Source organism: Protopterus annectens, chromosome 12.part0 (genome assembly GCF_019279795.1).
Source record: "Protopterus annectens isolate FY-2018-M chromosome 12.part0, PAN1.0, whole genome shotgun sequence".
Taxonomy (NCBI): Eukaryota; Metazoa; Chordata; order Ceratodontiformes; family Protopteridae; genus Protopterus; species Protopterus annectens.
In genome coordinates, this window is record NC_056746.1 from 881437537 (window position 1) to 881453036 (window position 15500).

Here is a 15500-nt window from a genome sequence, read left to right on the forward strand (position 1 = left end):
TTTGTGCTAGACTCTGAGAATTATGGTGTTAGCTTGAAAACTGTTACACTGAAACAAACTTTATGCATAAGTAAGTTGTAAAATAGGATGCATAAAGACACTTGTCTGGGGTGTGTTTTTGCTGGGGAAAGTCTGACTGGGTGGGAGCCCTTTTTCAGCAGAAGCCTGGGGGGAAAAGCTCCAGAGTGTTAAATGTTAAGAACGATACTGCCTACTACTTTATTGTATGCCATAGACTTTGTACTTGTACAATGGAATGGTAAAGGCTGTTAATAACCAGTCAACATTTACATGTATTAAATGGCTTGCGTCAAGGCAAAATCAGAATTTATAGATGGAGAGTGATTTGTTACTACTATCAGATCTCTAGAATGCAAAAATGCATCAGCACAATTAACCCTGACTTGTATGCCTCTCAGCATCATAAAGGTCTAAAAGAATAATTACTGGAATGCGGCATCTTGTGTGTCTTATATGTATTGCTGCATGGTGACCAAGCTGCTATTATTTTATTACAGGTGTTACTGTCATACTGAATTAGTATTATCTATCCACATCATAATAATTTCAGATGAGGACTAAAATAAGTAGCCTATGGGTTCTATTCCACTACAGGTGATAGTATGACATTGTTACATTTCTGACTCTGCACTGCAGCATTAGACGGTTCTGCACTGCTCAGTAATTTATCTTTTGGATGAGATGTTAATCAGAAACATTTGCTACATGCGGTAAAACTAAGTAAATGGGCACTTGTTGTAGTAATGCTCTCAGTGCTTGGATTGTTTTTCTATAAATTGGGGGAGTTCAGCCAGCCAAGAACGGAACACTGCCGTTTTCACTTAGCAAGTAAATCGCAATGGAATGGGGTGTGCAATAGCTGGACATTGACAATGCTAAATCCGTGTTGTCTGCATCTGTATTAATTAGTTGTTTCCTGGAAAAATGCAGACCTGTCCTCTTCATTGTTTGAACTTCTGCTGATTCCCTTAGTATACCGAACTGTACTATTTTGCTGGTCAGAGCTGTTTTTACCGTCCTTGCTATATTTTGTTTGTTTTAGCTGACCATTCAGTCTGCTGTTTAAAGGCCCTGAGATAATTTATTCTGCTGGAAATTGTTGTTGGATTATCTTAGTGTTGCGAGTGGTTGTAACTTATTGATTGTGAGTAAATGAATGAGAGACGGAGAGACAGAAAGAGGGAGACAATGAAAGAGAGATGGAGAAAAAGGATACACGAGTGGAAGAGTGAATGAGGGAGGGAGATGATGGGGTGAATGTTTCCTTTTTGTTCTTGTGCATACATGGACATACTACTCAAGGGGTCACGTGGCAAATGTTTCATTTTGGTGCTTGTGCATACTTGACAGGACTAGTTTTGTAAATGTACTCAGTTTATTTAGTTGCAATAGCAGTAGGTATTTTGTGGCAGAGATAATTAAGGAAAATGTGGTTTATGTATGTGAATGGCAGCTAACACCTACGGGGGTGTTTCATTTTGGTTTTTGTGCATGCTTCGACATAATATTCAATGGGTCACATGCAAAAAGACAAAGCCTGGTTCAGTATTGGTCTTTTCACATGTTGTCTTGGTGTAGCTCTCCACTCAGTCTCCCACCCTTCATGTGTAGTCAATGTATGTAGGTGAGGGTAGTAAATAGGTCAGGGCAGCAACTAGTGAGTTACTTCAGTCCCTCATCCCTTAGGTCCACTGTTGAATGGGCACATGTAAAGAGAAAAGGCAGAGGTAAGGCAGACTGCTGACACTGAAGGTGGTCTTGAGGCAATAGTGGTATCATCAGTCTGAGTAGGCAGCCAGCACAGCTATGGGACACTTAAGATAACCAACATCTGGAGCCCCATGTCTGTCCTTGGCATATTAGTGGAGCGGCAGTCCTTCCCTTGCTTTATCTCTTTACATGTGCCCATTCTGTGCCCCCTTGTCAGTCGTGTGTAATTTGGTGTTTTTACGGATAGTAGGTATGTACCTCTGAAGCGTCATCACCACTTATGTACCTAATGCAAAGAATACTGCCCCTGTGGATAGGATGGAAGATTTGGATGGGCTAACCAGGTAATGCATATGATATACATATATAGTATATATACATATATATATATATATATATACACACACACACATATATACACATCTGTCAAATATCAGTAGTAATCTCTGTGCACTTTTGATCCCTTAGGTCCATTGCTGAATGGACACGTAAAGAGAAAAGGCATAGGTAAGGCAAACTGCTGACACAGAAGGAGGTTGTGAGACTGCAGTGTTTTCAGCTGTCTTGCCTACCACTGTTCCATGCCTGTCCTGGGGTCATTAGTGGAGTGGCGGTCCTTACCTTGCTTTTTCTCTTTACATGTACCCATTCAGTAGTATGTTGGCTACACCAAGAATGTGTATATTCACAATCATGTGTCTACATGGTAAAACAACTGCTTCTGAATGCAGTACATATATCAGTTTTGTTAGGACTTAGGTTATGGAAATTTATGATTGTTTCATATTTTGGTAAATAACTTTGCAAGGGAGCATGTCAGTGTGCCAAGTAATACCTCATTTTGAAGGCAGTATTGATAGTTCCAACATGGTAAACAAATTGCCTGTATGTTGCACACATGTGCAGATATCAAAGTTTGTTTCGGACTTTGGTTATGGAAGTTATGATTTTTTTTTCATATTTTGGTAAATAATATGGCAAGGGAGCATCTGAATGTGCTAAGTAATATCTCATTCATATTTTGGTAAATAATTTTGCAAGGGAGCATGTCAGTGTGCCAAGTAATACCTCATTTTGAAGACAGTATTGATAGTTCCAACATGGTAAACAAATTGCCTGTATGTTGCACACATGTGCAGATATCAAAGTTTGTTTCGGACTTTGGTTATGGAAGTTATGATTTTTTTTCATATTTTGGTAAATAACTTGGCAAGGGAGCATCTGAATGTGCTAAGTAATACCTCATTTTGAAAACAGTATTGATAGTTCTAACATGGGAAAAGAATGGTGCCTGTATGTTGTACTCATATGCAGATATCAAAGTTTGTTTCGGACTTAGGTTATGGAAATTATGATTTTTTTTCATATTTTGGTAAATAACTTTACAAGGGAGCATCTGAATGTGCCAAGTAATACCTCATTTTGAAGACAGTATTGCTGGTTCCAACATAGTACAAGAATTGTGTCTGTATGTGGGACGTGCAGATATCAAAGTTTGTTTTGGACTTAGGTTATGGAAATTATGATTTTTTCTTATTTTTGGTAAATAACTTTGCAAGGGAGTGTCTGGATGTGCTAAATAATACCTCATTTTGAAAACAGTATTGATAGTTCTAACATGGCAAAAGAATGGTGCCTGTATGTTGTACTCATGTGCAGATATCAAAGTTTGTTTCAGAGTTAGGCTATGGAAATTATTGTTTTTTTTTCATATTTTGGTAGATAACTTTGTATGGGAGCATCTGAATGTGCCAAGTAATACCTCATTTTGAAGACAGTATTGCTGGTTCCAACATGGTAAAATAATTGTGCCTGTATATTGGACACGTGCAGATATCAAAGTTTGTTTGGAATTAGGTTATGGAAACTTTTTTTTTCATATTTTGGTAAATAACTTTGCAAGGGAGCATGTCAGTGTGCCAATTAATACCTCATTTTGAAGACAGTGTTACTCCTTACAACATGGTAAAAGAACTGTGTCTGTGCACTGTACACATGCACAGATATCACAGTTTTGTTTAGTCTTGTACGATTATGAAAATTATACATTTACAATACTTCTCATTATTTTGCCCATATCTTTGCAAGGGAACATGGTGATCACACAAATGATGCATCATTTTGAAGCTGACATTCAGATGCACAACTTCTACACTGATATGTAGGCTCTGTCTGTTACAGGTGATGAGATATTATGCTTTGTTTATTTATCAATTATGAGAAATAATATATAATTATATTAATAATTTCTGTGAATATCTCAAGAAAGGAGCATCCCACAGTAATAGTTAAGGTATCATTTTAAAGCTGACACTCATATTAACAAATTAAATTCAAATTGTATGGGTCTGCGTGGTACATTGACCAAGATATTGTGCTTTGCTTTTCCAAAAAGGTAAAAAAATATGCACAATATCAGCCTTCCTTGCCAAATATTTAATAATGACTTTGATATGCACTATCAACATTTACACTGTTGGAAGGGTCAGTGTCTGCTGAACAACTTTCGCGTTTACATTTTAGTCTAGCTCTTATAGTTAGAGTTATAAATATTTGTTTTCTGCATGGTATTACAAATGGATTTTCTGAAAATGAGCTCAGGCTGCACTGTTGTTCCTATTGAGGAATTAAGCAGGCAGCTTTTCCTGAGCTGCGCTGGAGTGAATGAGTTAAACAGAAAATGATGTTGATTCCTGACTGTGCTGAACACAAAAACTTGCAAGATTTAATGCATTTTGCAGAACAAGTTGGTAAACATACTTTGCAATGTGGTTTTGATGCTTTAGAAGCATCGTGCAGGGCAGCTGTCACTGGGTCTGTACTTAGAAGGCATGCTTGGCTTGCCAGATCATGTTAAAGCTAAACTACTGGATGCACCCTTAAACCAAGACCACCTTTTTGACAACAAAGCAGAGGAAGTCTTCAAAAAGATTGAGGAAAAAGCTAAATCTATGCAAACTGTTAAAGATTTTCTGCAAGTACAGCCTCCCAGATTCAGTAGGCATTGGCCTTCAAAGAACTGGTCCTTTCCAGTCCCTTCCAGACCTTCTCAGTCCAAACCCAGGAACAGCAGACCCCCTAAGACTTCAGTCTCAGGCTACGCACAGATCTAAGCAGTGGGGGCTCCCACTTCCAAAGCAGGGTGTAGTAAGCCACCCTCCTATGGAAAAATGTCACAATGACTTAACCGTAACTCTTCCAAGCCCTGCTCAACTACTTGCTCCCTTAGGAAGAAAGCTCGCCCTGCATGCAAAAAACTGGGAACTCATTACCCAGGACAAATGGGTTTTGAACATAAGTTTCCCGAGGATACAGATTCCACTTCCACACACTACCAACCCCAAATTGTTGTCCAGACCTTCCCCCAAATCAATGGATGGAGGCCCAACAGCAGGTGCTCTCAGAGCTATTCAACTGGTCCCAGCAGAACTAAGGGGACAAGGTTTTTATTCAAGACTTTTTCTGGTACCCAGAAAAGTAAACTCCTGGCATTCTATCCCGGAGTTCTCTGTTCTCAACACCTTGCTGGTGGTTCCAGAATTCAAAATGCTAACTCTTCAACAGCTTCTTCCTATGCTAGCCAAGGATGCCTAGCTGGCAACCCTAGACTTAAAGGAAGCTTACCTGCACATCCCAATAAGGCAATCCTGCAGACAATACCTACTGTTCAGGGCGGGCTCCATGCACTTTCAGTTTTCTGCACTTCCCTTTGGCTTATCTACTGCGCCCAGGGTTTTCACAAAGTGTCTTGCTTCAGCCATTGCATTTTGCAGGCAGAGAAATATTCAAATTTACCCGTACCTGGAAGATTGTTTGATTCAGGTAGAAAGCCAGGACTTGCTATTGCAACACCTGGCATTTGTAAAGAAACTTCTAACCTCACTGGGGTACACCATCAACGAAAAGAAATCTCACCTAGTACCCTGCCAGCAGATTGTATTCCTGGGAGCAAGCTTAAACACAACTTTCCATATGGCATTCCTCACTCCGGAGAAACAAGTTCATTTGACAACCTACTTCAAACTATTGGCCACAAAATCCCAGCTATCTGCAAGGAAAATACTGCAAGCTCTGGGGTTCATGGCCTCTTGCATTCTGCTAATTCCATATGCAAGACTGCATATGAGGGAACTCCAATGGTATCTAAAAAGTTTATGGTGTCAACATTCTCAGGACCTGGAAACAATAATTCCTATCATTCCTTGTCTAAGGACAGAGTTCCTTTGGTGGGCAGAGGCCTGCTACCACAACAAGGGGCTCCCTTTCACTCTACCCCCTGCTGCCCAAACCCTAACAGCAGACACATCAGACTATGCATGGGGGGCTCACATGGCAGGGCAGTGCATTCAGGGCAAATGGAACCCGAGACAGATGCATCTGCATATCAATCAAAAAGAAATGTTAGCTGTACAGAATGCTCTGACAGCCTTCAACGACCTTATTCTTCCAGGACAACTATTGGTAAAGACAGACAACACCACAGTTATGTGGTACATAAACAAGCAGGGGGGAACCCACTCCTACCCTCTCTGCAGACTAGCCATGGCTCTGTGGAGCACAGCCTTGAGCTACCAAGTGCACCTACAAGCCCTATTCCTGCCAGGCAAACTAAATTCACTGGCAGACGACTTAAGCAGAAATCTCATGGACCCACACAAATGGAAACTAGAACCCAAAATATTCAACCTCTTGAGGAACAAATGGGGGACCCCAGAGGTAGACCTGTTTGCCTCCCCTCAGAACCAGTTGAACAAATTCTGCACCAGAACTCCCCACAGTCAAGCTTGGAAAGTGTATGCCCTGTCCTTTACCTGGGAAAGCTTCTTGGTTTATGCCTTTCCCCCTCTGCCTCTCCTCTCGAAGGTTCTACTAAAGGTCAAACAGGACAAGACAAGAACAATACTGATTGCACCAGACTAGCCACACCAGCACTGGTACCCCCTTTTGCGTGGTCTGACACTGTTACAACCATGGCACCTGCCTCAGACCCCTTCCCTGCTGCCCCAGCAGGCGGGTCAGATTCTGCACCCCCAGCTTCAAACCCTGAACCTTTTAGCCTGGCTAATTCCATGAGCTCTCCGCTAGCATCCCTTAGTAAGCAGGTGCGGGATGTCATTTTGGAGTCGATGAGGCCTAGTACCAGAAAATCCTATGCTGAAAAGTGGAAAAGATACTGTTCCTGGAGCCAGGCACAGGGGATGACCACAACGGTGCCCAGCTTACCCCATATTCTAGAGTACTTAACAGAAATGCTTCACAAGGGCCTGTCCTTCTCGTCAATTAAGATTCATGCCTCTGCCATTTCAACACATTATAATACCGAGCCACCCCTCTTCTCTCACCCCTTGCTAAAATAATTCCTTAGAGAGGCCAAAAAATTAAGACCCCCCCCCCAGGAGAGCTCCCACTCCAGAGCCTGGGACCTTAACTTTGTATTGGAAAGCTCACCCCCCCCCCCACCCACTTTGAGCCAGCTGAAATAGCAGAGTTGAAATTCCTATTTTGGAAAACAGCCTTACTTTTAGCCATCACTTCAGCAAGAAGAGTGTCGAAATTACAGGCCCTCATGACAGTGGGAACCCTTCATTATCTTCCATACGGACAGGGTTTCCCTCAGGACTAATCCTTCCTTTATGCCCAAGGTGGTGTCTAGTGTGGCCCTAAACCAGTCCATTCATTTGCCTACTTTTTTCCCTAACCCACAAAACAAAGAGGAATGGATACTGCACTCTCTGGACGTGCACAGACAACTTAGATTCTATTTGGACAGAACTAAGCCTCTCAGAAAATCTGACCAGCTGCTAGTTGGTTTTGCTGTAGGGGCAGAGGGGAAGGCCATTTCAAAGCAAACCATTTCCAATTGGATAGCCCATTGCATTAATTTCTGCTACAAGCACCATGGAAAATCTACCCCACAGGGGATAAGATCACATTCCACCAGGGCTGCATCTACCTCTACGGCATTTCTTAGAGGAGTCCCTACCAGGGACATCCTGGAAGCTGCTACCTGGAGCTCTGTACATACCTTCACCAAGCATTATCACCTGACTATCTTTTTTAAATCCAGAGCTGGATTTGCCACAGCAGTCTTGCAGGGCTTAATAGCTGGCCCTAATGCTCTTTAACTACCTCTTCCCTTCCTTAGCTTTGGGAATCTACCCAAATGTGATGACTGCAACAGTGAAACATGAACATAGTACAGCTGTGTACACTTACCATAAATGTAGACGTTCGAGTGTATTCACTGTTGCAGTCCTGTTTACCCTCCCTCCAGCCTCCTGACATCTCTTGGCTCTACCTTTCCTTCTTTTTTGGTACAGATATATTTTTTCATGTGTATTTGCTTTTTGATGGGGGTGTACCATACCATACAACTGCTTCCTATTGTGGGGGCACCTGACATCTAGGGCAAGAAAAACTGATGTAATGGCATCGGCTGCATGTTTTATACCCCTGACAACCTGACGTCATGGAAGAAGCGACAGCATCCGATGCAGAAATCCGAAGACTCTGGTATTCAGGCCAGTTGAGGGCTACCTGCAGACAGATAACCCAAATGTGATGACTGCAACAGTGAATACACTCTAACATCTACATTTATGGTAAGTGCACACAACAGTACTTTACTTTTAGTCCCTAGAGATTATTTGTTCTTCCTGGGACTTTTCAGTTCTAAGGTATGTACGTCAATAGGTTGCCTTTATGTCCTATGCCTTGCACGGGGAGCATATGTGTGATGTACTACATCTATAAATTCCAAAGGCTTTGTATACTGGCCTGACATTGGGCTACTGTTAGGAAATCCCTTATCTAAATACTACAGCAGTGAAGACAAGGACATCAAATGTTAAGGCAAAATTTTACACAATTGTACTTTTAGTATGCACTGTTTAGAGCTCTCAAACTTTGCTTCCGTATATTTTGACATCTGTGTCTCAAACACTTGGCTATGATCATAGGGACATGATCATAATCCTTTATAGTCTTACCTTATCAGCTCATCATTGAGAGGGCCTTCCACGATGGGTCCTAAATCTTACCCTCTATGCCTGGATGGCCTGTCCATCCAGCTTTGATTGTTAGAGTTCCTTGTAAGTTAGACAGGTGTATACTTGTCATTGCTCTCAGCTGCCTGGGTTTTCACAGGATGTCCAGATTTTTGACTCATATTTTTGGTCCATTTCTCATAAAATTGTAGTTTTCTGGCAAAGCAGTGGCAAATCATTAAGGACCAAAGTCAGAAAATAATGGCAAATGTTTGATTTTCAGACTTCATATCCTTCAGAAAATTTATGCTAATGCAAATCCTGTCATTCTGCCAACTTTCTAAGGTTGTAAGAGCAATGTTTTAAAAAAAGTCTCTATTTTGGGGCATTTGCCCCCCCACACACACACACACACATTTTTTGTGGCTTTAAGAGTTTGAGATGCATGTACTTTAGGATCTGTCAAATGTTAGCTACAAGCATGCTTTCTTTTGTTTAGTGGTAAGCTGATGTGTAGGAGGTAGGCAGTGTGATGTACTTGGCAAGTGATTTAACGGTGTATGCCAGTATTAAGCATACATGTCAATGAGCATGGGAGCTTCTAAGGAAAAAGGTCAGTGTAAATCAAGAATCAAGTCCATTTTGTTAAGAGGTGGTGACATATCTCAAGCTTTGTTGGCATAGCACCAGTTTTATTAAGAAAGGGTATGCAAGAGGTTGCAGCCTGCTGCATGGGAGGTGTGGGTGCTTGCCCCCCTTCCACATCCAGAACCTTACGTTCAATTGTTTTTGCAAAATGACAGAGTGGTCTGTCTTTAAAAACTGTCTTGACTTTGTACCACATCTGAAACATTGCTGAATTCTGATTGTTAGAGAGGATGAATCCAGTATTTGACTTATCAGGAAGGTTCCCCTTGTAGATTAACAGATACTCTAAGAAGGTGTATGTTATTTTCATTGCTTGGCTGTGTTACTTTAGGATCATTGAACATTCTAAAAGAGTATAAATATATACTTTTTCTCTGAAAAGAAGAAACTGCATATATTTAAGTTGAAGCTAGTCAAGCATTTGTTTGAGTACATCTGAATTTTCTGTGAACCAGTCAAAATGCAGTACTATATTTATATATGTGTCTGTTAAGCTGTTGCATTTGATTTTCAGGTTCCTAAGGTAGCGCATACTGAATTCTGTCAGGGACGCACAATGAGATGGGCACTGGCTTGGAGCTTCTATGACGATGTAACTGTACCTGTAAGTATTGTTCTTTTTATGTTAATCTATCCATGATTGAATGTAAACAGTTAATTGGACCCTGAGACTTAAAATGTGTTTTTTGGTATTGTATGAAACAAAATTTAACATCTGTACTGCATCCATAAGACAGACCATTACATAATGTGTGTTTTATTATTTATTTATTAACATCTGTTTACTGTGAAAGTATTCTATTCCAACAGAAGCCCAGGGAGAAATGCTTTAAGGTATATTTAATGCAATCAATATTTGCAATAATAAATTTTATAATGCAGTTTCATTGAATACATAGCATAATAATCGGTATAAACAATTTGTATTAATATTCACAAACATTAATATCCAAGTTTTGTGTTGAGAATTTACAGATAGTGGTGTATAAGATAGGTAGGAATAATTTAAGAAGTTCAACAGTGAGGTATTAGAAGAGATGAGCAAGTTTAAATGTTAATAGAGAGGTAGTGATGGAATAGTAATTTGGTTGTGCTAATTAGAAATAAGTATAGTAATTTGAGAAGTACAGTAAAGTGAGGTAGAAGGAGATAAGCAAGTTCAGTGATTTAGTGCTTTAAAGGGAGGTATAAAAAAGGTGATGAAGGGTGTTAGGAGAGAGGTGTATCCCTGATGAGAAGCAGAGACAAAGCTGAGGCAGAGAGGGAAGTCTTTTTAGTAATAGTTTGCAAAATTGAAGGTGTGGGATAGACTTGATATAGGAATTTTATTCCAAGTTCTACCTATATTATTGGAATTGAGATTGACACCAGGAGCCCTGTGTGGTTTGAAGATGGTAAGCAGTGTGATGCCCGTGCAATGGCCCAGTAATCAAGGCGCCTCAGTTCTCACCACTAGCACCAGTGAGGGGTGTCCACATTGGGAGGATAACAAGTACACACAGTAAAGTACAATTTCCCTTAAGAGCACATACAGATCACAGTCAATCTGGGGCTGGTTTCCCTGTGTCTCTCCAGATCCCCAATAAGACTCTCCACTGGCACAGCTATAAGATTCAGATCTCAGCCGAGTAGTCAAGCCAAAACCTCCAGTACCCTCGCTGTCCATCCAGTACTTTGTGTCCCTGCCCAAGTAGCTGACACACACATTTTGAGGTATGAGTTATATACAAACACACATACACTCCTGGGGAAGGCTGGCACTGGTTCTCCAGCTATGCCCCTTCTGCTCAGGCTCTTGGGTAGTAATCCACTGCCACCAACTACTCTCATCAGCTATTATAAAGGCCCTTATCAAAGGGTGTCCAGTTCCACTGTGTAATATTACTGTTCTCCAAATAGTAAGTGTAACCCAGGGCTGAGGCTATTGAAGTGGCTTATACAGTATCACCAAATGCATGCAAGTACTCTTAAGAGCTTAATTATCGCTACACACAAACCAGCAACAGTTAAAAGATTTAAAATATTTAATAATAAAAACACAAGACACTACTTGTCAGTTCAACACAGTGATAATAATTCAGAAATCACAGGAAAATACTTTAAAACAATTTTGTAGGACAGTCTGACATAAATATAGAAAACAGCTAGACGAATCTGGTTGTATTTATATCTATCGCTAAGAGAAATACTAAGATCTAATTAACTTTACTTACAGAGCAAGGCACAGTGCTGGTGAGTTGTTAACAGGTCTGAAGACAAATACAAAATGCTATCCTTACTTTCTGAGATAGCCCTTACATTGATAATGCACATTACTGCTGGGTTATTTAAGATTACATCATTCTTGTTACCTCTACTTAAGTTCCCAGGCACACAGAACTTAAAATTTAACATTTCTTTTAGTAATCTGCACCTGCCAGGAAGTCACAGAAGTAAAAGACACTTTACATGTGAAACCTAGTAACTATTTGTGTCTTAAAATAATAGAAAGAATTTCTAGCTGCAGCCATCCTGTCTCCGAGCTTGAGATCAAACACAGTTGTAAAATCCTTAACTTATCAGCTTTCTTAGATAGCAGGGTGCACTGTGGTTACATTTGTGAAGTTCATAACATAACACAATTTTCTTACATCTGTGAAACAAGCTGTGGATCATATTAATATTTACAAGGGCATAGAATTATTTACAAAATTCTGTCTAGCTAGGCTGGCAGCCTTCACAACCCCCACCCCCACCCCCCAGAGAACTCAAGCTAGTTTTTCAAGTGACCCTTGAGAATCATTGCTTGAGAGGGTTGAGTCTGTCTGGGTTTATCTTACCCCATTCCCTGTCTTGAGAGCCCATCTGCATTGGCATTGCTAATCCCACTGCAGTGCTGCACTTACATTATCACATGCTTGCAACCCTAGGCTCCACCTTAGTAACTTGGCATTTTGCTGGCTGGCTCGATGTAACCATGTTAGAGGATTGTGATCTGTAACTACAGTGAATTTCCTTCTGTACAGATGAGGCTGATGTTTCTGCAGTGCCCACACTGTGGCTAGACATTCCTTTTATACAGCTGCATAGCATTCCTCCCTGGGTTGGAGCCTACAATTGAGATGAATCATTGGGTGCTCTTCTCCCTCTGAAGAAATCTGGCTGAGTACAAGCCCCCACCCCATGGTTCAAAGCATTCACCTGCACAACAAATTCTTTGCTGTAATCTGGACTGGCTAACACGGGGGTCCTTATCTGGCCTGTTTTTCCTTGTCAGGTCTGTGAGGGGAACAGCAATGGTACTGTAACTGGGGACGAACTTTCTGTAGTACCCTGCTGTCCCTAAAAATGCCCTCACTTGCTTTTTGCAACAGGTGCAGGCCATGCCTGAATGGCTTCCACTTTGGCAGGTTCTGGCCTAATCTTACCACTCCCCACTCTGTCCCAGGTAGGAGACCTCTGCCATACCCACCTGACATTTGCTGGGCTTAATGATCAGCCCTGCCCTCTGTAGTCTGCCCAGCACCTTCCTGACATGCTGAAGGTGCTCTTGCCAGGAATGGATGTAGATGGCAATATCATCTAGGTAAGCAAGGGCAAACCCTCATGCTAGGATATGATCTACCAGCCTCTGGAAAGTTGCTGGGGCATTTTTCAACCCAAAGGGCATCTTTGTGAAATCATACAAGCCAAAAGGAGTCACAAAGGATCGCACTACAGTGGGGAACAGGGCATATACCTTTTTAGATGAAATAAGTTTCAGTCAAATGAGTTTTCAGTGAAGTGAGCTTTCAGTGAATTGTTCTCAGGTAATTCATTTTCAGTGAAATTAGACTTTGACTAAATGAGTTTCAGTGAAATGTGTTTTGTAACAAAGTAGACCCCTAGACACATATGGGATTTTGGAAAATAGAGAAATAATTTATTTATTTATTTATTTATTTTGGAATTTAGTAGCAGGTGATTAGCCAACTTTCAATAGTCTTAAAGGCTACTTAAGTAATTTTCTGAAGATGTATTAGGTGGTCTAAATGCAGATCAGGGTAGAATAATTAGCATGTTGTAGAAGGGAAGATTGCTGAGAGAATTTATGTAGAATGTTGGTAGAGGGCTGCCACTGGAGCCCTGTGGCATGTTAATATTAACAGTAAAGAAGAGAAAAAGGGTGGGGAGACATCTAACAGACTGTTATTGATCAGTTAAGTAGTTGTTAAACCATGGTATTGTGGTTTGTGATAGCCCAAGAGAAGACGGTTGACAGAAGAGTTTTTTGTGAGAGACTGTCCAAAGCTTTAGAGAGGTCAAGGAATACAGAGGAAATTAATTTGCCTTTGTCTGTGGCTCTGTTAGTAGTATCTGTGAAAGTTAATAAGCCCATGGTAGTGCTATGGGTGGGTGTAAAACCATGCTGCATGGCAGTCAGTAGCTTTTCCTGAAGGATGTGTTTAAGTAGTTGCTTATAAATGCACTTCTCCAGAAGTTTAAAAGCACTTGTCCATCTACCTACTTAACTGAATAAACTACTTGAAACTTCAACAAGGTGTCTTTATTCCACCCATAAGGAGGGTATGAGAGAGAGAGAGAGAGAGAGAGAGAGAGTTTCCTAAATCTGCAAGCTGAAGTGATTTTATCTGGACTAATCCTTTGTACTCTTGTTTCTTATTGGTGTTGTCACCCTCTGGGTCATAGGTGGGATACCAGACTTCATAGAGCCCTCTGGATTACCTCTCTCTCAAGTTCTGATGGGTAATATGGCAGTAGGTCGGAAATTGGTTATATCAGATGAAGCCCCCCCCCCTTTATGAATGGGGATGATAAATAATTTTTTCCTTAGAGAAGGAGCATCTATTAATTAGAACAGTCATTGGGTAAACTAGGGAACTGGCAGCCAGATTGAGGTATTCTGTTGGGAGTTTATCTGCTGAAGAAAAGCAGAGGTTCAGTTTAAGAAGTATTGATTTGTATTGATTTGTTATAGGAGGTTGGGATGGGTTTTAGGGTAAAACAGGGTGTGTTTGTCTGCGGTGGGGGTATGTCAAGATTGTTAGGTGGAAAATCTTTAGTAAGGGATTTAATGCTTTTCATAAAATGTGTGTTAAATTGAGATGCTATTTCCGTGTGTTATTGGGGCAGGATTAGGAGTGGTGTTTTTTTTCAGGAAGCAGTATATTACTAATAGACAAGAATTTCTTTTAAGGTTGGAACACTGAATTCAGTAGGGGGTTATTGTAGTAGATGGGGTTATTGTACTACATTTTCTTGTCTGTGCTAATCTTTTAGTAGGGTTGTATAATTCTTTAATGTGCTGTAGGTTTTGGGAAGCTCTGTATTTTAGTCATTCTTTCCAAGCCCTGCCTCTTTCACATATTTGGTGACTGCTTTGTGTGTGTAATCAAGGATTACTGTTATTTTGTATTCATTTTGTTCTAGTTGGAGCTGGACTGCTGAGGGTTTTCAGGAAAGGTGCATTAAATTTAGGTACAACTTCGAGTGAAATATTTTTCATTATTGACCAGTTAAAGGAGCTTAGGATTCTAGTAAGTATATCAGGATTAAAATTAGTAAGATTTCGGGAAGTTCTAAGTAAATGTTTGACATGGTGGGTTGCAAGTCTGTTTCCATCAGTGTGCTTTGAAACATCGAAGTACACAAATCTCGAGTAACTAAACATCGATCCCAAAAGATTGAAAGGCAAAACACTGAAAAAACAGAACACCTACATTTCTTGTAGGGGGCAAGTCCCCTTGCTCCCCCTGCTAATTTTGTATACCAACTCTGATTGCTCTACAGTGGAGGAAAGACAAATTCCCTGATGTCCACTGTTAACAGTTTTGCATGTACTTAATGGCAGCAGAAGGGATGAAGTGAGTTTCGTTCACTTCTGCTAGCAAAAAAAAAACATTCAGCATTAAGAATGTTCAGTTATATGGAGTGTTTCCATTTACATATACAGGAAGGTGGTCAATGAGGGAACTGCTGGGGACTTAGTTGAACCAGACACCAGTAACTAGTCGAGAAGTCACAAATATACAGAGCCGAGTATATTTTTTTTGGCTTTAGAGTTTGTACTGTTAATTGTTGCTTAGATCTCTGTTGAATCTCCCTGTTCTGAGAGACTGCTTTCCAATCTATCTGCAAATATACAGAGCTGAGTAT

General features: G+C 40.6%; 1 protein-coding gene across 2 annotated transcripts in view; it reads left to right on the forward strand.

The window, feature by feature from the left end:
- Positions 1 to 15500, forward strand: part of METTL16 (methyltransferase 16, N6-methyladenosine) — a 696416-nt gene that overhangs the window by 515731 nt on the left and 165185 nt on the right. For both annotated transcript variants that reach the window (XM_044089910.1, XM_044089909.1), the window contains one exon: positions 9880 to 9969. In XM_044089910.1, the coding sequence (XP_043945845.1) occupies positions 9880 to 9969 (90 nt within the window). The remainder of the gene's footprint in view (positions 1 to 9879; positions 9970 to 15500) is intronic.